This window comes from Marmota marmota, unplaced genomic scaffold (genome assembly GCF_001458135.2).
Source record: "Marmota marmota marmota unplaced genomic scaffold, marMar, whole genome shotgun sequence".
Taxonomy (NCBI): Eukaryota; Metazoa; Chordata; class Mammalia; order Rodentia; family Sciuridae; genus Marmota; species Marmota marmota.
Genome location: NW_025999932.1, coordinates 14,342,942 through 14,365,580, shown reverse-complemented (window position 1 = coordinate 14,365,580; position 22,639 = coordinate 14,342,942). Strand labels below are relative to the sequence as shown.

The 22,639-nt window shown below is 39.2% G+C and overlaps 2 protein-coding genes across 9 annotated transcripts in view; one reads left to right on the top strand and one right to left on the bottom strand.

The window, feature by feature from the left end:
- Positions 1 to 2,426, bottom strand: part of Dzip1 (DAZ interacting zinc finger protein 1) — a 58,573-nt gene extending 56,147 nt beyond the window's left edge. For 3 of the 7 annotated variants that reach the window (XM_048800743.1, XM_048800742.1, XM_048800744.1), the window contains exons 1-4: positions 2,164 to 2,426; positions 1,392 to 1,490; positions 823 to 1,034; positions 6 to 134 (exon numbers count right to left, since the gene is read on the bottom strand). The gene's annotated coding sequence lies outside the window, so the exon portion shown is untranslated. The remainder of the gene's footprint in view (positions 1 to 5; positions 135 to 822; positions 1,035 to 1,391; positions 1,491 to 2,163) is intronic. The other 4 variants (XM_048800738.1, XM_048800741.1, XM_048800739.1 and 1 more) reach the window with 3 other exon arrangements.
- A 19,907-nt stretch (positions 2,427 to 22,333) lies between these two features.
- Positions 22,334 to 22,639, top strand: part of Dnajc3 (DnaJ heat shock protein family (Hsp40) member C3) — a 60,411-nt gene continuing 60,105 nt past the window's right edge. The window contains exon 1 of one of the 2 annotated variants that reach the window (XM_015484149.2): positions 22,334 to 22,575. In XM_015484149.2, coding sequence (XP_015339635.1) covers positions 22,494 to 22,575 — 82 coding nt within the window. In that variant the 5' untranslated portion in view covers positions 22,334 to 22,493. The remainder of the gene's footprint in view (positions 22,576 to 22,639) is intronic. The other variant, XM_015484150.2, reaches the window with a different exon arrangement.

The window sequence follows — 22,639 nt, the reverse complement described above, 5'->3', positions numbered from 1 at the left end:
CAGGTCCCTGGTGGCGGCGGCGGCGGCGGCGGAGGCCAAGGTCTGGGCGTCCAGGACGTTGCTATGGCAGCGCCCCGCCGGACCCAGAGCAAAGGGCGCGCCGGCCAGCGCGCGGTCAGCGTGCGCCTAGCGCCCTGCGGGACCAAAAAAAAAACCTCGTGGATGAGTCTGGGTGGACAACACTGGTCCACCAGAGAGGGCCTTCCTAGCAGCCCGCTCCCCAGGGCACCACCATCCCTGGTCTTGGGGGGCTGGACACTCAATGTCCTTAAAACAGGAGTGGGGAGCCACATCCCAGGAACTTTTAGTCCTAGCTGCCATCCTCTGGTTATCCATCCACTACTGTCCTAGCTTATGCTTTGAAATTAGAAGTATCTATTCATCCTCATCTTTTAGGCACAACCTCCAAGACAGGTAGCAACAAAACAGTGTAAAATTAAATAGAGGAAAAAGGGCAAGAGGAAAATCTAGGGTAGTAGAAATATTCTACATTTTGATTGTGGCTGATTACAAGAGAATATACATTCATCAAAATTTATGGAATGGAATGCTTAAAATTAAGGTTGTATTTTATGTATTATACTACAATAAAATTGTTTAAATTAAAATTTCTTATATCCAAGATACATTTTAAAGGAATTTTTCTTCTCTTATGGGTTGGCAGCCTAAACATAACATTTTGAGAAAGGTACAAACCAAAGAACTCCCCAGGTTTGTCTTCTGAAAAAGATGCACTGCCAAAATGCTGAAGGGAAAAAACAGATGGTGGGGTACTTCAGCCATCAAGTTTCCCTCCAATTTTTACAAGGCCATCATATTTACCTTATAAACTTGTGTGGGGGTTGCATTATTTTCTGGAGAGATTAAAATATTTCTAGTAGCAACTTATAGACTTCAGGCCTCTCATTTTAGGAGTCTTCTGGGGGCTTCCAGTGGTTACCACAGAGATCAAGGAGCTGAGGAAAAGCCAGACATTCCTCAATCCACCGGGGAGTCCCTGCTTGGACCAACCACCAGGAAAATTTTTTTCTTTCCTAACAGCCAAATACGTGAACAGAAGAAAGGAAAATACAATTCAGAGTAACTGAAAGCAAAGTTATAATATCAAATATTTTTAGCACAAAATATTGTGAACTAGAAATAAACCCACAGGAAAGCAACCAGGAAACAAAGCATGCGTTTCGTATAAACCACACAGCCAGATAGTTTCTAATAGGTTTTTGGGAAAAAATAACTATCAACAACTCACTGCAGCCTAGCATAAGAGTCTTAAAGATATAGATAGGTTTCACAATTTTGATTCTTCCTTTTACTTGCTGTCTAATTTAGAATAAATCTGTCAGCCTTAGACCTCAGTTTCCCCATCTGTTGAAGGGCATCAGGATACCGACCTGGCAGGTCTGTGGACTGAGGGCTCCATCCACTGGGCTGCAGGATCAGCGGGAACAAGGGCTGGGGGTCTCTCTTGCTCACTGATGTATCCCCAACACCTAGCGCATGATCGGCACGGAGAGGGCGTTCAGAATTTGGATTCGTGAATAAAGAATTATGAATCAGGCGCTCAGTTAAGGAGATGTCAGCTCCTGGACTCATGTCCCTATTTTTTCTGCCTTGTGTTAGAGGGATCAACCCTTGTTATGGATCAAGGGCCTCGGGGCAGAACGTGGAAGCGGTCCACGCGCCGGCGCTGCGGTCCTGGAGAGAAGGGGAGCAGGCCCGAGGCACCCATCTCTGTTCGCTGCCACCACTCCAATCTAGGGCATTTGCGGTTCGCCACCCTTGCCCCTTTGGTCAAAGCTCTGTCACAAGATGGCCGGAACAGGAAAGAAGGGGGATTGCTTTCCTGTTCCCTCCGTCTCCCGACCCTCCGGCAGGGCCCCAGCAGAGCCCCTAGACCTGCACCGCGTCTTGCTTCCCGGCGCATCGCACCGCGGGCCTGCTGAACCCGCAAAGACAAAGAGGGATGCCGGGTCCAGTGGGGCCTTGGCACCTTCTTAGAAAGCAAGTGGGATGGAGGATGCGGCAGCCACGTCACCGCGATCCGCAGTGGCGCGGAACGTTGCCGGAGAGGCGGGAGGAGGGCCGGGTCTCAAACGCTCCAAGATGCCCTTGTCCAAGGCGGGCCCCCTCGGGCGCCTAGGAGCATCCCTGGCCTCGGCTTACCCCAGCTGCGCGCTCCTGGGCGGGTACCGGGCGCTGCAGGCTGACGGAGAGTCTCAGGGGACCCAGATCCCAGGGGCTCTGCTGGCTCAGGCGGAGCTCGTGGAGGCCGAGGAGCAGGCGGGCGGACTCCTTCTTCCAGGGTGCAAGATGAAGCGTGTCTCGTCTGGGCAAGTTGTGGCGAGGCCGGTCGCCTGGCGCCGCTCAGGGCCTTCCAGACTCCAGGCCACTGGCGCCTCAGAATTCCCCACCCCCCTCCCGCCCCCAACCCCTCAGAGATCTCCTTCGGGCCTCTTCCTCGGCTGCCCGGCCTCTCTGGCTGTTGGGCGGGACTGTAAGCATCTAGACCGCAGCGCTAAAAAGCGCTCCTCCAATCCGGGAGCTGGAGCAGACACGTGGTGCTGGGGCGCGCTCTGTTGCTGACATGAGGTTTTATCCCCGGGAAGGCTTTTCAAAAAGAAACCAGATTCACTCCTACCCTATGTTAGACGAGCCCAGCTAGTTAATTTCCCAAGGGCTTATGTGAATCTTTATCCGAAAAGAGATGCATTTTAACCACATAAGTCTGCCGATGATAAGGACCTTGAAGAGGCTGTATGCAGCCCTGCATTTGAATGATGTAGAAAATGAGACTGGGGTGCTAGAGCACTCCAGGATTTAAATCCAGATTGGTTTCCGCATGTCTTGCAGCTCTGCCCACTTTAGGAGAGATTCCTGCATTTCTCTTGGTAGAAAGTTTTGAGAAATTTGAATTGGTCTTTTGCAAAATCAGTGTCTAGAATAGGAAACCAAAAAAGTTCTTTTAGAAAGGAGTAGCCGCAAATTTTTTTACTGGACATTATGTAAAGATGACTTCCCTTGTGCTGCTTTCCTTCTGACTGAATCAATCATACCATGCACAAGTCTTAAAATATAGGTAATGATAAGTATGCATGTTGAGTTCCTTGATTTAATTGAAATCATCACAAGGCCTGGGACAGCTGTGATGGAATTTTATATTTGTCTAATTTTAAAATGCTTTGAATTTGAAAGAAGATTTAAGATTCCAATCAAAATAATCTAAGTACTATGGGTAAAGTTTTTTAGGTAGAAATTTCAGGCAATTTGAGGCAGGTAGTACCACTGCTTTGCAAAATTTATAACCTATAGTAGTGTGTGTGTGTGTGTGTGTGAGAGAGAGAGAGAGATGGTTGCTTTACTAATATTATTTGATAAAGTAACCCTTGTGTTACATGGATCCCCCATTTCCCACTGTCCATATATTATCCCACAGATGTAGAGTCACGATAAATAAGATGAAGCAATTAACTTTGGTGCCATACATTCTTGATTTTTTTTGCTAATTATTAAGCTTTTAAAAGATGGATATCTTTTTCTCTCAGACTATGAGAACCTCAAGTGTTCTAGAATATTGAAGATAATAAGTAAATCCTCAAAGATGTATTTGGTTTTTATGACAGATACTTCCAAAATTTTGTTGTGATTGTTCCCCACACCTGTTTCCTTTGCATTTTTTCTTTAAAAAGAAAATCATGTTCCTATAGTTTTAGAGCTGTTTCCACAGGGAGAAAAATTAGGTGGCTATATTCAATATACATCATAACTTGGCACCTGAATGTGAGAGCCACATACTAAGACTGGTAGGGCAGGACAGTGTTGTAAAGGTGCCATATCAGTCTTTGACCTGCCTGTGTCTACACATCTTTGCCAGGTAAACTTATTTTTTTTCAAGCCACTTATTTGAGTGTTCTATTTTATACACAAAATCAAATTTTAGCTAGAGCAGTGGCCCACACATGTAATCCCAGTGGCTCAGGAGGCTGAGGAAGAAGGATTGCAAGTTCAAAGCCAGCCTTAGCAATCTAGCGAGGCTCTAAGCAACTTAGCAAGTTCCTGTCTTAAAATAAATAAAATAAAATAAAAAGGGCTAAGGATGTGGTTCAGGGGTTAGCCACCCCTGGGTTCAATCCCCATTACCAAAAAATAAAAGTGAAAAAATAAAAAATCTGTTTAACTGTTAACTAGTCCTCCCACATCCCATGATTATTCTGATGATCACAGGGTCTTCTTGGGGTAATTCAACTCCAGTTGCTTTCATTGCCACTCAAGAATTAAATTTCTGGGAGAGAGATTCTAATTGTATTAGTAATGTGCCTAACTGAGTAGTTGGTTAAAATCAGCATATAAATGACATATTCCAGGGCTGGGGTTGTGGCTCAGTGGTAGAACACTTGCCTAGCATGTGTGAGGCACTAGGTTCAATTCTCAGCACTGCATATAAATAAAATAAAGGTTCACCAACAACTAAAAAAATTTTTTTTTAAAAAAAGACATGTTCTACCAGAATTATATGAAGAATAGGACAGTGGTCCTGAAATGAAGGGATCTGCCCTGCTTAGAGAAAAAGTAAAAATAAATAAATAATAATATTAAAATTAAAAAGAGAAATGTAATGTCCATTACATTTCAATCTTTGGCACATGTTAACATGAACACTCTTCTCTCTATACTTATGTTTTACTCCATTTTGTGCTGCTACAGCAAAACACTTGAGGCTGAATAATTTATTTATTTAAAAAATATTTATTATTTAGTTGTAGTTGGACACAATGTCTTTATTTTGTTTATTTATTTTTATGTGGTGCTGAGAATCAAACCCAGGGCCTCGACAGCACTCTACCAATGAGCCACAAGACTAAGAAATTTATAAAGAACAGAAGTTTTATTTTCTCACAGTTCTGGAGGCTGGGAAGTATAAGATCAAGGCTCTAACAGGTTTGATTGTCTGGTACAAAGCCCATCCCTGCTTCCAAGATAATGCCTTGATGCTGCATCCTCCAAAGGGGAAGACTGTTCTGTCCTCATGTGGTGAAGGGATAGGGCAGGAGAATCAGATGCTTTGTGTAGCCTTAATCCGATGCACAAGAGCAGGAGACTTCATGTCCCAATCACCTCTTAAAGATCCCTCCTCTTAATATTATCATGCTAGCAAAACCTGAATTTTGGAGGGGACATATCCAAACAATAGCATTATACTATTTTTAAAAATCTCTTGTTAATAGAAATACCTTATGCACAGTTATCGTGCTCCCCACTGTGAGGCTAATGAACAGTACCTCCCACTGTCAAGGCCAAGAGGATCCATGAGTTGGCAATTTCTGGATTATGTCAATTTTTACCTGAACTCCTTTTAAATTCTGTCTTGTTTCTTCAATCTGTGGTGTCAGAGATAGACTTAACCTCCATGGATAACTTTTACAAAGAATAGAAAAGGAAGAAAGAAAAGATGAGGAAATTATTTTTATATTTCATGATCCATTAAGAAATCAAAGTAGTAGCAATTCAGATGGCTGAGAATGTTCAGATAGTGTATTGCATAGAAGCTCCACATCTAAGGGGGCATTATTCATTGTTGACATGTGTTGAATTATAAAACTAACAGAAAGAATTATAGAGCAGAAAGATGAAAAGAACTTAGGTCTTTAAAAACACTATTGAGCAGAAGATCACATTGTCTGTCCTACATCTGGATTTTCAGCTAAGTGAGATGGCAAACTATTTTCTTTATTAATCCAATTTGAAAATAAGAAACAGTTACAACCATAGAAAATATTAGCACAATTATATCAATAATCAATTATAAATGAATTGTCTAAATAAGTTTAAAAGCAGAGATTTTCAGAGTGGATAAAAAACTTAAACCCAACAATATATCAATAAGAAACCCACTTTAGCTGGGTACCATGGCTCATGCCTGTAATCCCAGCAACTCAGGAGACTGAGACAGAATTGAAAGTTTGAGACCACCCTGGACAACTTAGTGAGATTGTAGGTCATCAAACATACTTTAAGAAATGAAAAAGAATACAAAGTATAAACCAGGCTCATACCTGTCATCCCAGCTACTTGTGATATTAAGGCAGAGAATTACAAATTCAAGACCAACCTAGTGAGTCCCTGTCTCAAAATAAAATTTAAAAAAGGGCAGGGGATATAGCTCAGGGGTAGATCTCTTACCTAGATATAGCTTAGGGGTAGATCTCTTACCTAGTATGTGCCAGGCCCAGGGTTCATCCCCACTACATATATATATATATATATATACACATAAACATATATATACACACACATGCGCGCACACACACATGCGCGCACACACACATGCGCGCACACACACATACACACACACATATATATAATTTAATAGAATGTTAGAACAGATTTTGAGGTTATTAGATCAAGAAGCATGGTCATGGGCTGGGGTTATGGCTCAGCTGGTAGAGCTCTTGTCTTAGCACGTGCAAGGCCCTGGGTTCCATCCTCAGCACCACATAAAAATAAATAAATAAATAAATGATAAAGGTATTGTGTCCAACTACAACTAAAAAATAAATATTAAAAAAAAGAAGCATGGTCACATATAAATTAGAAAATTCCTAACCTTTTTCTATATTCTTAACTTTTCTGTACCGATATTCACACCAACCCACCCCATCTGACCAGGAGTATTTGTATTCTGGTTGCCCTAGTAAGATTGTGGCTTGCCTCCTGAGAAAGGAATTATTTGTCCTCACATGTGAAAGTGGCAAAATTTCCTCAACAGATAGAGTCAGAATAAAGAGAAAATGTAGGAGAGTCTGAGGACTTCAGATCCTTGAAATCAGTTATTATTGAGCATTCCTTAATACTTGGGAGAATTGTAAAATACAGAGTGCCCACACCTAAAATTTCTGATTTAGTAGGTCTGGGGTGGGACCAGAACATTTTCATCTTCTACAAGTTCCCAGGTGATGCCAGTGTCATTAGTCTAGGGATCATGTTAATAAGCACTGTGCTAAATCTTCAGAAATCTCTTAGATGTTGCCATTTCCACTCATTGGGATCCATTGTCTTCTGATTGGCTGTCCAACCTTCATAGGAAAGAAAGTGTGAACCCAATTCACTAAAGTTTCTGTGTTTGGTTTTCTATGTTCTCATTCTAAGAATTTTAGATAGGAATTGATTTTTTTTTCCCCACCAAAGCCACTGAAAGAACCAGAATATCATTAAAGTAATTTTTAAAAATATTTATTTTTTAGTTGTGTAAGTGGACACAACATCTTTATTTTATTTTATGTGGTGCTGAGGATTAAACTCAGTGCCTCACACCTGCTAGGCGAGCACTCTACCACTGAGCCACAAACCCCAGCCTCAACTGAAGTAAATTTTTTAAATTCATACATGGCAGCAGAAGGCATTACAATTCATATTACACATATAGAGCACATTTTTCATATCTCTGGTTGTATACAAAGTATATTCACACCAATTTGTGTCTCCATATCTGTATTTTGGATAATGATCATCACATTCCACCATCATTAGTAACCCCATGCCCCCTTCCTTCCCCTCCAACCCCTCTGCCCTATGTAGAGTTCATCTATTCCTCCCATGCTCCCTCTCCCTATCCTAATCAGCCTTCTTATATTAAAGAAAACATTCAGCATTTGGTTTGGGGGGATTAGCTAATTTCACTTAGCATTATCTTCTCCAACTCCATCCATTTACCTGCAAATACCATGATTTTATTCTCTTTTATTGCTGAGTAATATTCCATTGTATATGTATGCCACATTTTTTTTCCATTCATCTATTGAAGGGCAACTAGGTTGGTTCCACAGTTTAGCTATTGTATTTAGCTACACTGATGTGGCTGCATCCCTGTAGTATGCTGTTTTTAAGTCCTACTATCCGAAGAGAGGATAGCTGGGTCAAATGGGGGTTCCATTCCCAGTTTTCCAAGAAATCGCCATACTGCTTTCCATATTAGCTGCATCAATTTTCAGTGTACGAGTGTACCTTTTTCCCCACATCTTCACCAACACTTAATTGTTGTTTATCTTCATAATACCTGCCATTCTGACTAGAGTGAGATGAAATCTTAGAGTGGTTTTGATTTGCATTTCTCTAATTGCTAGTGATGATGAACGTTTTTTTCATATATTTGTTGATTGATTGTATATCATCTTCTGAGAAGTGTCTGTTCAGGACCTTGGCTCATTTATTGATTGTGTTATTTGTTTTTTTGGTGCTTAGCTTTTTAAGTTCTTTATATACTCTAGAGATTAGTGCTCTATCTGATGTGGGAGGTGTAAAGATTTGCTCCAAGATGTAGGCTCTCTCACAGATTGTTTCTTTGGCTGAGAAGAAACTTTTTAGTTTGAGTCCATCCCATTTATTAATTTTTTATTTTAATTCTTGCACCACAGGAGTCTTATTAAGGAAGTTGGGGTCTAATCCCACATGATGGAGATAAGGGCCTACTTTTTCTTCTATTAGACGCAGGGTCTCTGGTTGTATTCCTAAGCCCTTCATCCATTTTGAGTTTAGTTTTGTGCATGGTGAGAGATAGGGGTTTAATTTCATTTTGTTGCATATGGATTTCCAGTTTTCCCAGCACCATTTGTTGAGGAGGCTATCTTTTCTCCAGTGTATGTTTTTGGTGCCTTTATCTGATATAAGATAATTATAATTTTGTGGGTTAGTCTCTGTGTCCTCTATTCTGTATCATTGGTCTATATGTCTATTTTGGTGCCAATACGATGCTGTTTTTGTTACTATTGCTCTGCAGTATAGTTTAAGGTCTGGTATTGTGATACCACCTGTTTCACTCTTTTTACTAAGGATTGCTTTAGCTATTCTGGATCTCTTATTTTTCCAGATGAATTTCATGACTGCTTTTTCTATTTCTATGAGGAATGTCATTGGAATTTTGATTGGAATTGCATTAAATCTGTATAGTGCTTTTTGAAGTATGGTCATTTTGATAATATTAATTCTGCGTATCCAAGAGCAAGTTAGACCTTTCCATCTTCTAAGGTCTTCTTTGATTTCTTTCTTTAGGGTTGTGTAGTTTTCATTGTTTAGATCTTTCACCTCTTTCTTTAACTTGATTCCCAAGTATTTTTTTTGAGGCTATTGAAAATGGGGTATTTTTCCTTGTTTCCCTTTCTGATGATTTGTCACTGATATACAGATATACCTTTGATTTATGGGTGTTGATTTCATATACTGCTACATTGCTGAATTCATTTACTAGTTCTGTAAGTTTTTTTGGTGGAACTTTTAGGGTCTTCTAGGTAAAGAATCATATCATCAGCAAATAGTGCCAATTTGGGTTCTTCTTTCCCTATGTGTATCCCTTTAATTTAGTTCATCTAATTGCTCTAGTTAGAGTTTCAAGAACTATATTAAATAGAAGAGGTTAAAGAGGGCATCCTGTCTTGTTACAGATTTTAGAGGGAATGCCTTCAATTTTTCTCCATTTAGAATGATGTTGGCTTGAGGCTTAGCATAGATAGCCTTTATGATGTTGAGATATGTTCCTGTTATCCCAAGTGGTGCTGTATTTTGTCAAATGCTTTATCTGCATCTATTGAGATGATTATATGATTCCTATCTTTAAGTCTATTGATGTGATGAATTACATTTATTGATTTCTGTATGTTGAACCAACCTTGCATCCCTGGTATGAATCCCACTTGATTGTGTGCACAATCTTTTGATATGTTTTTGTATTTGATTTGCCAGAACTTTATTGAGATTTTTGCATCTATATTCATTAGAGATATTGGACTGAAGTTTTCTTTTTTTGATGTGTCTTTTCCTGATTTTGGAATCAGATGAAATTGGCCTCATAGAATGAGTTTGGAAGTGCTGCCTCTATTTCTATTTCCTGAAATAGATTGGAGAGTATTGGTATTAGTACTTTAAAGGTCTTGTAGAACTCATCTGTGTATCCATCTGGTCCTGGGCTTTTCTTGGTTGGTAGACTTTTGATGGCGTCTGCTATTTGGTCACTTGAAGTTGATCTGTTTAAATTCTGTATATCATCCTGATTCAATTTGGGCAAATTATATGACTGTAGAAAATTTGTCAATGCCTTCGATATTTTATTGAAGTACAGATTTTCAAAATAATTTCTAATTATCTTCTGTATTTCTATAGTGTCTGTTGTGATATTTCCTTTTTCATCACGTATGTTAGTGATTTGAGTTTTCTCTCTCCTCCTTGTTAGCAAGGCTAAGGGTCTGTTAATTTTATTTATTTTTTCAAAGAACCAACTTTTTGTTCTGTCAATTTTTTCAATTGTTTCTTTTGTTTCAACTTCATCAATTTCAGCTCTGATTTTAATTATTTCATGTCTTCTGTTGCTTTTGGTGTTGATTTGTTCTTCTTTTTCTAGGGCTTTGAGATGTAGTCATTAAGTCATTTATTTGTTGGCTTTTTCTTCTTTTAAGGTATGAACTCCATGCAATAAACTTTCCTCTTAGAACTGCCTTAATAGTGTCCCAGAGATTTCAACATGTTGTATCTGTTACCTCTAAAAACTTTTTAATCTCCTCTAAAAACTTTTTTAATCTCCTCCTTGATGTCTTCTGTAACCCATTGTTCATTTAGTAGCATATTATTTAGTTTCCAGGTGTTGGAGTGGATTTTATTTCTTATTTTATCATTGATTTCTAATTTCATTCCATTATGACCTGATAGAATACAGGGCAGTATCTCTACTTTTTTATTATTTGATAAGAGTTGCTTTGTGGCATAGTATATGGTCTGTTTTAGAGAAGGATCCATGTGCTGCTGAGAAGAAAGTGTATTCTCTCATTGAAGGATGAAATATTCTAATATGTCAGTTAAGTCTAAGTTATTGATTGTATTATTGAGTTCTATAGTTTCTATGTTCAGCTTTTGTTTGGAAGATCTATCTAGTGATGAAAGAAGTGTGTTAAAGTCACCCAAAATTATTTTTATTGTGGTCTATTTGACTCTTGAACTTGAGAAGAGTTTGTTTGATGAACATAGATGCTCCCTTATTTGGGGCATATATATTTATAATTGTTAAGTCTTATTGGTGTATGGTTCCCTTGAGCAGTATGTAGTGTCCTTCTTTATCCTTTTTGATTGACTTTAGTTTGAAGTCTGTATTATTTGATATGAGCATGGAAACCCCTGCTTGCTTCCACAGTCCATGTGAGTGCTATGATTTTTCCCAATCCTTCACTTTCAGTCTGGATGTGTTTTTTCTATGAGATGAGTCTCTTGGAGGCAGCATATTGTTGGGTCATTTTTTTTCTTCTTTTTTTTATTCAATCTGCTAGTCTATGTCTTTTGATTGGTGACTTTATGTCATTAACATTCAGCGTTATTATTGAGACATGATTTGTATTCCCAGCCATTTTTTTTAAATTTTTGGTATTTAACATGACTTAGTTTCTCCTCTGATTAGATTTTTCTTTAGTGTAATCTCTCCCTCTGCTGATTTTCATCATTGTTTTTCATTTACTCTTCTTGGAATATTTTACTGAGGATGATCTGTAGTGCAAGCTTTCTAGTTGTAAATTCTTTTAACTTTTGTTTACCATGGAAGGTTTTTATTTCATCATCAAATCTAAAACATAGTTTTGCTGGATAAGATTCTTGGTTGGCATCCATTTTCTTTCAGAGCTTGGTGTATGTTGTTCCAGGATCTCCTGGCTTTGAGGGTCTGGGTTGAAAAATCTGCTGAGATATGAATTGGTCTCCCCCGATATGTGATCTAATTCCTTTCTCTTGCAGCTTTTAAGATTTTATCCTTATTCTGTATGCTAGGCATTTTCATCATAATGTGCCTTGGTATAGATATGTTGTAATTTTGTACATTTCGTGTCCTATGAGCCTCTTATATTTGGTTTTCCAACTCATTCTTCATGCTTGGGAAATTTTCTGATATTATCTCATTGAAGAGATTGTGCATTCCTTTGGTTTGAAACTCTATGCCTTCTTCTATCCCAATAACTCTTAGATTTGGCCCTGATGCTGACCCATAATTCTTTTCTATTCATGGTTTCCAACTATCTTCACTGTGTGATCAACTTTATTTTCCAGGTTGTGTACTTTATCTTCATTATCTGACATTCTTTCTTCCAAGTGATCTAGTCTGTTGGTTATGCTTTCTGTTGAGTTTTTTATTTGATTTATTGTATCCTTCATTTCAAGGATTTCTGGTTGTTGTTTTTGTTTTTCAGAGTCTCTCTCTCTCTAAGTAATCTTTTGCTACCTGTATTTGCACTCTTATCTCATTGTTGAACAATTTTTGCTTATATTTTTCATTTAGGTCATTCTTTAATTCACAGATCATTTTAATTTGAACCTTCTGAACTCCTTCTCTGACATTTCATCAACTTCACTGTGCATGGGTTCTGTTATTATAGTGTTCTGGTTTGTTTGGGGCACTTTCCCCCCTAGTTTTTTCATGTTGTCTTCATGTTCTTTCTTGCAGTGTGGATCTGAGATATTACAGTTTCTTCCCTATATTCTTGTAGTACCCATGCAGATTGTACCTCACCTTGATGTTGGGCTTCCAGACCCTGCTGGTGTCCCTCAGTGAATGCTACTGCATCCTGGATCTGGGTCTGGCACAAGTTGGTGTGGGTGGATCTGAGCCACTGGCTTGACCTCCCGAGGTAGTCTGCTGGTCTGAAGGTGTGGTCTTGCATCAGGGATGCTCGGCTCTGGTGGGTGTCTGCCCCACCTGGGGCGGGATAGGCCAGGCTTTTTGTGTGCCTGAGACCCACATAGGCCAGTGTGGGTGGATCTGGGCTCAATTGAAGTAAATTTTTGAGATTTGATTTTATGCTCCTATTTGAAGTTTTAGATATTAGCCCAATAACTAATTCCTCAGATCCCACATATCCCTGATGGTGCCTATTATGAGACACCAATTTCAGTACCAGCTAAGTTTTCATTATTATTTTTTGCTTATCAGTAACAGAAACTAACTACTAATTAAGGAGGATAAGGTTGCTGACAGGATACTGGAAAACTTACATTATTAAAGGAAAAACTGAAAACCAGACAGTCCTCAGAAAAGATAGTTACCAGGTAAACTTTAGAATTCTCTGTAACTCTGGGACAATCTCACTGCTACAAAGATAATTCAGCTCCATCCAGCCTTAGGATCTTTGAACTTTGACACAGTATTTGAATTGCTGTGAGAGATGATATGATGGATGCCCATGGTGTTGGTATTGGCAAAAGTGGGTAGGGAAGGCCCAAGATGGCTACATTTAAGCTCCCCTGCCAGGGCTTCCAGCAGGTTATGTTTTCAGTATGTAGCCAAGGTCATAAAACACCCTGATTCAGCATATGTACTCAAGGTCTTAAACATTTGCTTGTGAGCATATACTAACTTGTGTAACCTGTTGGCACAGTCTCTTCTTTGACCTGCATATCAAAAAGACCTATGGAAAGAGTTGGAGGGGTGGGCCCTGGTGGTTGCTGCCACCTCCTAATTAAGTTATGTCTACTATCCCAACTGCACCATGCATTTTCTTTAATTGGCCAGGGTCCTGAATCTGTTTCCTAGGGTCTGAGCCTCAGGCTGACAAGGTAGTCTGTGATGAAGGGACTTATCCATAGTGTTGTACCTAAAAAAATGTATGGAGTGGGAAGTGACAGTTCCCAAAAGTTTGTTTTGAATTATTATTATTTTTATGTTTCAAGTCCATGGCCATATTTACCTTGGCCCTTGTCTTATACTCTAGCTAGATCCTTTTTTGCTTGCTTGCTTATTTTCCCATTTAGCTTACACATCATTGCTATGAATATGTAAATAGGAAATTTGTAATAGAGATCCAGCAAGTGAACCTTTCATGCCCTCTCACCAATTGGTCATTTCAGAGCCTATAAAATACTTTACGTTGTATTTTTATGTTGCAATTAAGCAGTAATTAAGCAAACTGAAGATAATCAGATCAAATGAACATTATTCATTCCACTAGGAAAAGCAACATAATCCCTGAAGAAATCCAATTTTTCAATAGCCTTATTTCTTTTTCCATAATAGAATGCGAACTTTAAATTTTTTATTATTTTCTAGCTTTAGGTCTATTTTCTGTCTCACTTGCTGTGTTAAAACACAAGGACACAGAATCACAGATTAGAGAAAACTTACATGTCAAGGTTACAGTACATGGTAGTGGTAGCAAAAGGTATCATGTTTGCTGATTTCCAGCTTAGCTTCTAGCTGTTTGGGAATTGACAACAAAAGGGGTTTTTCCCTCCTAAAATGTGTTTTTCTCATATTTCCTAATTATACATTTAATTGTGAGATCATTTGGAAAGAAGGGAATGAAATATATAACATAGCTTCACTAATTTTTTTTAATATAATCATCACATTTCTAATTTAAGGACTAAATTTTTTTTTTTCTAATCAAAAGGCAGAATTGGATTTTAGTGACCTCTGGTGGCAATAGGAATGCATTTTGCACTTTCTAATTATTTTTTTTGTTTTTTTCTCTTGTGCTGTACAGCTGGAGAAATAGCCTGAACAATAGGCCGGGAATCATTCCTTCAGCTGGGATTAAATGGATAATTATAATTTATCCAATTATAGATATAATCTGGATTATAATATCTTTCCTCTATTTCTCAAGAGTTGGCTCTTTAAGTGATCGTCAACCTAACTCACTGAGGATTGCTATTAGATCCTGACCATTGGGATACATACTATAAAATCTTCTATCATAAAGAATTAATGTTTTTCCTTGAACCTCACCCTCCTCAAGTAAAGTCTCACAGCTTTGTTGCCTTTCAAGTAATACTCCATTAAAACAGCAATAAAAACAAAAAGAATTATTATGGAAATTTTCAAATACACAATTATTATCATTTTGCCCAAAGTTACAAACACTTCTTGAAATAGTTTTATTTGTCAGATTCACTTTGTCACTTCCCATTTGGTCTCCAATCTACTCTTATTTGACTTTTGTTCTCAATTCTCCGCCCAAACTCCTTTGTCCGAGTCACTACCCAGAGGTCATCAGTTGAATCTCATCTTACTTAGCCTTTCAGTAGCATTCATTTACTTCTCCTAGAAATGCTTTCCTTCTTATATTCTGTGGAGCTACACTTTCCTGTTTCCCTCTACATCTCTTGTCAACTTTTTAGTCTCCTCCCAACTTTAGCAACTTTTAAATGTATGGTGTCCCAGTGCTCTGTTCTGGCCACTATTTATACATTGTCTTTAGATGATCTCATCCAATCCTACAGGTCCCAACTTTATATGCCCCTTCTCTTCTCTAGACTCCACACCCAGAAACCCAATTTCTTATTTGACATATGTACTTTGATATTCAAGAGGTTTTTCAAACACAACATGGCTAAAAAAGAACTCCTGATTTTCATCTTCCTCTCTTCCCTTCCTCGAAGCTGTTCATGGCAGGAAGTTAATATCACCTGGTTACGTGAATCAACTCTAGGAATCTTTCCTCATTGTCCTTTGGTATCATCCCCAACCATCTCATTTATTACAAACTTAATTCACGTGGAACCTGCTGGTGTCTCTCCATCTCTGCTGTTACCACCATAGTTCAAACCACGATCACCTTTCACCTGGACTACTGCAAGAACCTTCTAACAGGGCACACTGCTTGTCCTTCCATAATTCATTTTACAAGAGTCAAATAATGTCAGCCTTTCATTTAAAAGCCAGGTGAATTAAAGCCAGGTGTGGTGGCACACACTTATGGTCCTAGCTACTTAGGAGGCTGAGGCAGGATTCTGGGCCAGCCTGGGCAATTTTGTGAGACCCTGTCTCAACATAAAAATGGCTGGGGCTGTAGCTCATTGATAAAGCACCCTGGGTTAAATCCCTAATATATGCAAAAAATAATAATTAAAATGAAAGCCTTTGGTGGCTTAAGCCAATTCAACTTATGTTTTTTCAGCTTGATAATGTGAAAGTAATACACATTCAGTATTAGTATCAAATTTTGAATTTTGATTTTTTTTTCCTGGGCTAACTTTAGGTGGTGTGATATTCTTTTGCCATATGTTGGGCAGGATCAGTGAGCTGCAATTCCCAGTTGGCCACATGATCACGATACTCTGTAGTCCACTGTGCTGCTAATCTATGGTGTTCAGTAGGTTCCATGTAGTAAGTGCATTTTCCATTTTCAAAATATGATGGGTTATCAGGATGTCATCCCATCATTAATCAAGGAGCATCTTTCTTAACTCCTGATACCATGTGATACCACTGTCTCAGGTCTAGTACACTGCAACATATTATTCCTAAAACACACTAAGCTTGTTTCCATTTCAAATCCTTTGCACTTGCTATTTTCTCTGTCAGGCTTCTAAAGTGACTGAATCCTTTTAATAAGTCAAATCTCATTCACCATGACCATTTATTAGCAATCCTATTAAATCTGCCTCCAGAATAGATCCCGAATCCTACAAAATTCTGTCTTCACTAGTGTTGCCGTGAATTTTAGGGCTCATTGACTGTATCCCCCAACACACTTACTAGTCTCTTTGAAGTGATGTGTAGCCATGTCACTAGTTATAGCCAATATAAATGTAAACGGCACACATCACTTCTGAATCCAGATTCTTTTCTTTCCAGATCTGGATAACTGTAAGACTTGGTATGGAGATGACACAGCCATGACAGTTTATATATGTTGTTTACCATTTTGTAGGGAGCTATTCTGGAATGTCTTAGGAATTGCCCTGGACTTTGATTCTATATTTTTTGTGCTCTTCATATTTTTATTTTTGTTCTGTTCAAAATATTTTCTAGGGCTGGGATTGTGGCTCAGTGGTAGAGCTCTCGCTTAGCACGTGCGAGGTCCTGGGTTCGATCCTGAGCACCACATAAAAATAAATAAAATAAAGATATTTAAAAAATATTTTCTAATTTTCCTGCAATTTCTTGACCAATGTGTTATTTGAAGTGTGTTGTTAACAAGTGTTTGAACATTTCCAATTACTGTATTGATTTCTAGGTTAACTGCATTATAATCAGAGCATATTGTTTTATGATTTCAATTCTTTAACTTTGTTGAGATTTGTTTGCTTTATGATCTAGAATAAGATCTGTCTTGGTGAGTGTTCATGTGCACTTAAAATGAAAATACATTCTGTTCTTGTTGGGTGGAGTGTTCTATAAGTGTCAAATAGATTCAGAAGGTTAATGATCTGTTCTGATTTTTCTTGCTGATTTTTTGTCTATTCATTTTATTATTCAGAGTGTAATGTTGAAGTCATCAACTATAATTGTACATCCCATTAGGATTGTTATGTCTTCTCAGCAAATTAATCTTTTTTTTAATCACTTTGTAATGTCCTTCTTTGGTAATTTTCTTTGCTCAGAATCCTACTCTAGTATTAATATAATCAGCCACTTAAGCTTTACTTAAAAATATTTATTTTTATGCCTTTTCCCATGGCTGTGCTGATTCTTTTTTGATCTGTGGGGATAAATACATAACATTTACTTTTTTTTTTTATTTTATTTTATTTTTTATTTTTTTTTATTTTTTTTTTTAGTTCTCGGCGGACACAACATCTTTGTTTGTATGTGGTGCTGAGGATCGAACCCGGGCCGCACGCATGCCAGGCGAGCGCGCTACCGCTTGAGCCACATCCCCAGCCCATAACATTTACTTTTTAAAGCCATTTTAAAGTGTATGGTTGTGTAACATTAAGTAGATTCAAATTATTGTGCAATAGACGTTGTGGTTTAGATACAAGGTATTTCCCAAAAGCTCATATGTGAGACAATGCAAACATATTCGGAGGTAAAATGATTAGGTCATTATATTTCTGATATAATCCACTGATAGGGATTAACTGGGTGGTAACTGTAGGCAGGTAGGGTGTGGCTGGAGGAGGTGTCACTGGGGGCATGCAGTTGGTCCCTGGTGAGTGCAGCTCTCTGTTTCCTTCTTGCCATGCCTTTCTGCCATGATGTTCTCCCTCAACTTGGACCCAGAGGTATGGAGTTGGCCATGTATAGACTGAAATCTCTGAAACTGTAAGCCCCAAATAAACTTTCCCTCCTCTATGTTGTTCTTGTTGGGTCTCTTGGTCACAGCAATAAAAAGATTGATGAAAACAAGATCTCTAGAACTTTTCTCCATCTTGAAAAACTAAAACTTATACCCATTGAATAACTCCTCATATAACATTTATATTTAATGTTTGGCTTTAGATGTAAGGATCTGGAAAATAGTAAGCAGTTATGATTTGTGTAATTATAGAAATTTTATAAGATCAGCCGTGCAGGTAATCCCAGTGGCTCGGGAAGCTGAGGCAAGAGGCTCCTCAGCAAAAGCAAGGTGTCAAACAACTCAGTGAGACCCTTCTCTAGATAAAAAATACAAAATAGGGCTGGGGATGTGGCTCAGTGGCCGAGTGCTTCTGAGTTCAATCCCCGGTACCAAAAAAGAAAAAAAGAAATTTTATAAGAGAAATTTTTAAAATCAAACCTTTCTAAGGTCACCAGTCATTACATTCTGTCACTTAGCTTAGAATTTATAAAGTTTAAGATTTTAATCTTAACTCACTCTATATAAAATATAATATTATCATTAATTTAATGTAAAATCAGAAAACACAGCACTGTTTTTAAATAAACATATCAATCTGGTCAATAAACATAGGTCAACCTTTACAAATTGTATAATATTTTTAATTTTGGACATATCATAATTTTTCTAAATATGCTACCACTGTTTTAAGTCTTTTGCTGTTATAATTAATAGGTAGTATGGGTTGGCATAGAAATTTAATTTTTAACTTTTTAAAAGGTTACATATATAAATGTGGAGTAATATTTGGAGTAATTTTTCCTACAATTACTCTATTGGAATCCTTTGTTCTTCACATTATATTATGCTGCCTTCACTACAAATAATCAAGGACTCAGTGGTTTTTGTTTTTTCTTCCTTGAAACCACTTTATTCATTTCAGCTTCGTTTGATACAGAAGCCATTCTCCTTTTGTCCTACTAGTATATCTTCAGGAAATCATAAATTCATTATCCTATGTGTAATTCATGAGTTCATCTATGGCATGAAATAACACTATAGTAGCAAATATACACTCATGGCCAAAGTAGTAAGTAGGCACTTAGTGCTTGACACTGGATTACTTTGTTTGTTGGTTTTATTGGCAAGAGTAATCAGGTGAAAAGGAATCCAGAGGAACATTGGTGGAAACATTTCCAAGCATTTTACACATAGTTTTAGCTCTGTATACTTATTCAGCTTAAAGTAATGTTACTTTGTTTTAAAATCTTTCAAGGGATATTTTGTAAAGTGTAGTTCTAATACCATGAGATTAATAGTCAAGTAATTGATCAATAAATGTTTAAATCATTCAACATTGAAGACCCTTGCTATTTTTATTTCCTATTTCACAAAGTCTATCATCATCTCCTTAATAATTTTTAATATTTATTTTTTAGTTTTAGATGGACACAATATCTTTATTTTATTTTTATGTGGTGCTGAGGATCAAACCCAGTGCCTCATGCATGCCAGGCGAGCACGCAACCACTTGAGCCACATCCTGAGCCCCTCCTTAATACTTTTTAAAACCCCTCCTTAGAACTTCCTCAGCTCTATTGTTTTTTCCGCAAGACCAGAATCACAGACAATATGCTGGTGGTAATTCATACTGTATTTTGTTTACAAAATTCTTTTTTTAACTAGTTAAAGTGAAAATACATTCTGTTAATTTACTTTAATTAGGTATATGACAGCAGAATGCATTTTGATTCATTGTACACAATTGCAGCACAACTTTACATTTCTATGGTTGTACATGATTGTAGCGTTACACCGTATGTGCAGTCATACATGTATTTAGGGTAATGATGTCCATCTCATTCCACCATCTTTTCTGCCCCCATGCCCCCTCCCTCCCCTCCTTCCCCTTTGCCCAATCCAAAGTTCCTCCATTTTATCCATGCCTCCCCTTTCCCCGTTATGGATCAGCATCCACTTAGAGAGAATATTCACCCTTTGATTTTTTTGGGATTGGTTTTCTTCACTTAGCATGATATTCTCCAACTCCATCCACTTTCCTGCAAATACCATAATTTTATTCTCTCTCTCTCTCTCTTTTTTTTTTTGAGAGAGAGGGGGGTGAGATAGAGAATTTTTTTTTAATATTTATTTTTTAGTTTTCGGCAGACACAACATCTTTGTTTGTATGTGGTGCTGAGGATTGAACCCAGGCCGCACGCATGCCAGGCGAGCGCGCTACCGCTTGAGCCATATCCCCAGCCCTTTTATTCTCTTTTAATGCTGAGTAATATCCCATTGTGTATATATACTACAGTTTCTTTATGCATTCATCTACTGAAGGGAATCTAGGTTGCTTCACAGTGAATTGAGCTGCTATGAACATTGATGTAGCTGTGTTATTATAGTATGCCGATTTTAGGAGTGGGATAGCTGGGTCAAATGTTGATTCCATTCCAAGAACTCAAAAACTTAACACTAAACAAAAAACCCAATCAATAAATGGGCTAAAGAGCTGAACAGACACTTCTCAGAAGAAGATATATATTCGAACAACAAATAAATGAAAAAGTGTTCAACATCTCTAGTAATTAGAGAAATGCAAATCAAAACTACTGTAAGATTTCATCTCATTCCAGTCAGAATGGCAGCTATTAAGCATACCCACAACAATAAATGTTGGTGAGGATGTGGGGTAAAAGGCACACTCATACATTGCTGGTGGGACTGCAAATTGGTGCAACAAACCTGAAAAGCAGTATGGAGATTCCTTAGACAATTTGTTTATAAAACTCTTTCCTCCCTATTTGTAGGGTTTTGTTGGCTTTCTTGGCCAAGTCCCTCATTTGCATTATCTTCATTAGCATACCCGTGGGTCATCTCCATTTTTTTACTCACATTGCCTTGTGATATCAAGAAAAAGGGTGAACTGAGGGAAAAAAAATACCCAAGGAGTCCTTGAAGTAGTCTCTTCATTATTCTGCTCTGGTTAGAATAATGAATAACATTTGTGTAACACTATACAACTTACTGGAATCTTTATCTGCTTCATAAAACCTCTATATCAACCTTTGAGGCATTCAGGATCATTCCCTCTTTACCCATGAGGATACTTACACAATAGTCACGCATTTCTCGATTGGAATCCTTTATTCTTCACATTATATTATGCTGCCTTCACTACAAATAATCAAGGACTCAGTGGTTTTTGTTTTTTCTTCCTTGAAACCACTTTATTCATTTCAGCTTCGTTTGATACAGAAGCCATTCTCCTTTTGTCCTACTAGTATATCTTCAGGAAATCATAAATTCATTATCCTATTCATGAGTTCATCTATGGCATGAAATAACACTATAGTAGCAAATACACACTCATGGCCAAAGTAGTAAGTAGGCACTTAGTGCTTGACACTGAAAACCTTGTTCTGTGTAAAACATCGCAGGTGTATAGTGTGCGTATTTATGCTAGAGGAAATGGTCATGAACAAGCTTAATGCCAAAGGGAATAACTTGAGCTTATCTTGTTTAAGTTCCCATCTCTTATGAATTTCCTCCAGTGAGCAAGAAATGCAACATCCGTTCTGATAGGTCTCCTTATTTCTTACTGTTGACACTGGCAGCACTCTCAGGAGCCCCTTGTCCTCTTTAGCCACTCAGTGTCCATGGTCTCTTCGTCTCAGAATTTTCCACATTGCTCCTTTTTTCTGGACACGATGGTTTGATGGACAGTCGAGGAGAGGGGTTCCCAAGCCATTATCACTTACCTGCCTTAGGTCGATGGTGTACTTCTCTCCATTAGACCACCCAGCTCAACAGACCCGCAGCTTCTCCCGTTTCTTTCTTTCTTCCTCTTGAGCCTCTTGGTTCCGAGATGCTCCGGGAGAGGGTGTTAAGTGCTGCTTCCAAGAACTCAATTCTAGGTGCCGCAAATCCCCCGTCAGACTTCCTGGGACCTCATTTGGCCTTCCCAGTCCGGGCGCAGCAGCTGCAGCTTTCAACTCGGACTGCTCCTGTCCTCCGCCCTGCCAACCTGGCCTGTCGGGCGGGGACTGGCCCAAAAGCGCTCTCGCGGCCCGCGCATGCGGACTCGGCGGCCGCAGCCCAGACTCAGGGCCGCCTTACTCCCGCCGGCCGCAGCGGTTTGGGGCCGGCTGACAGTTCCACCACCGGAGGACGCAGCCTTGTCTCGTGCTTCCACGTTACCCTATCAGAGCCGGGGCGGGGCGGCCGCCTCCTCAGCCTATCAGCGCCAACCACGACCCAGGCGAGCCCAGTAGGACAGCGACCTGCCGGAAGGCGATTGGACGGTGGGGGCGCTCGGGGCGTAGCGTCGCCGGGGCCCCGCCCACGGCTGCCTTCCTCGGTGGGCGCCAGTCGCCTCTGAGGCCTGACTGAGAGCCGACCGCGGGCGGCGGGCGTAGCTGCTGCCTGAGCGCCAGCGCGGGCTGGTGGGCCCCGCACCATTCCTGCTCCTCACCCGCCGCGCCCTCGGACATGGTGGCCCCCGGCTCTGTGACCAGCCGGCTGGGCGCGGTGTTCCCCTTCCTGCTGGTCCTGGTGGACCTGCAGTACGAAGGTGAGTCCTGCTCTGCCCTCCGGGGCAGGGGCTCCCGGGCCACGGCCCCCGCTGCGACTTTCGG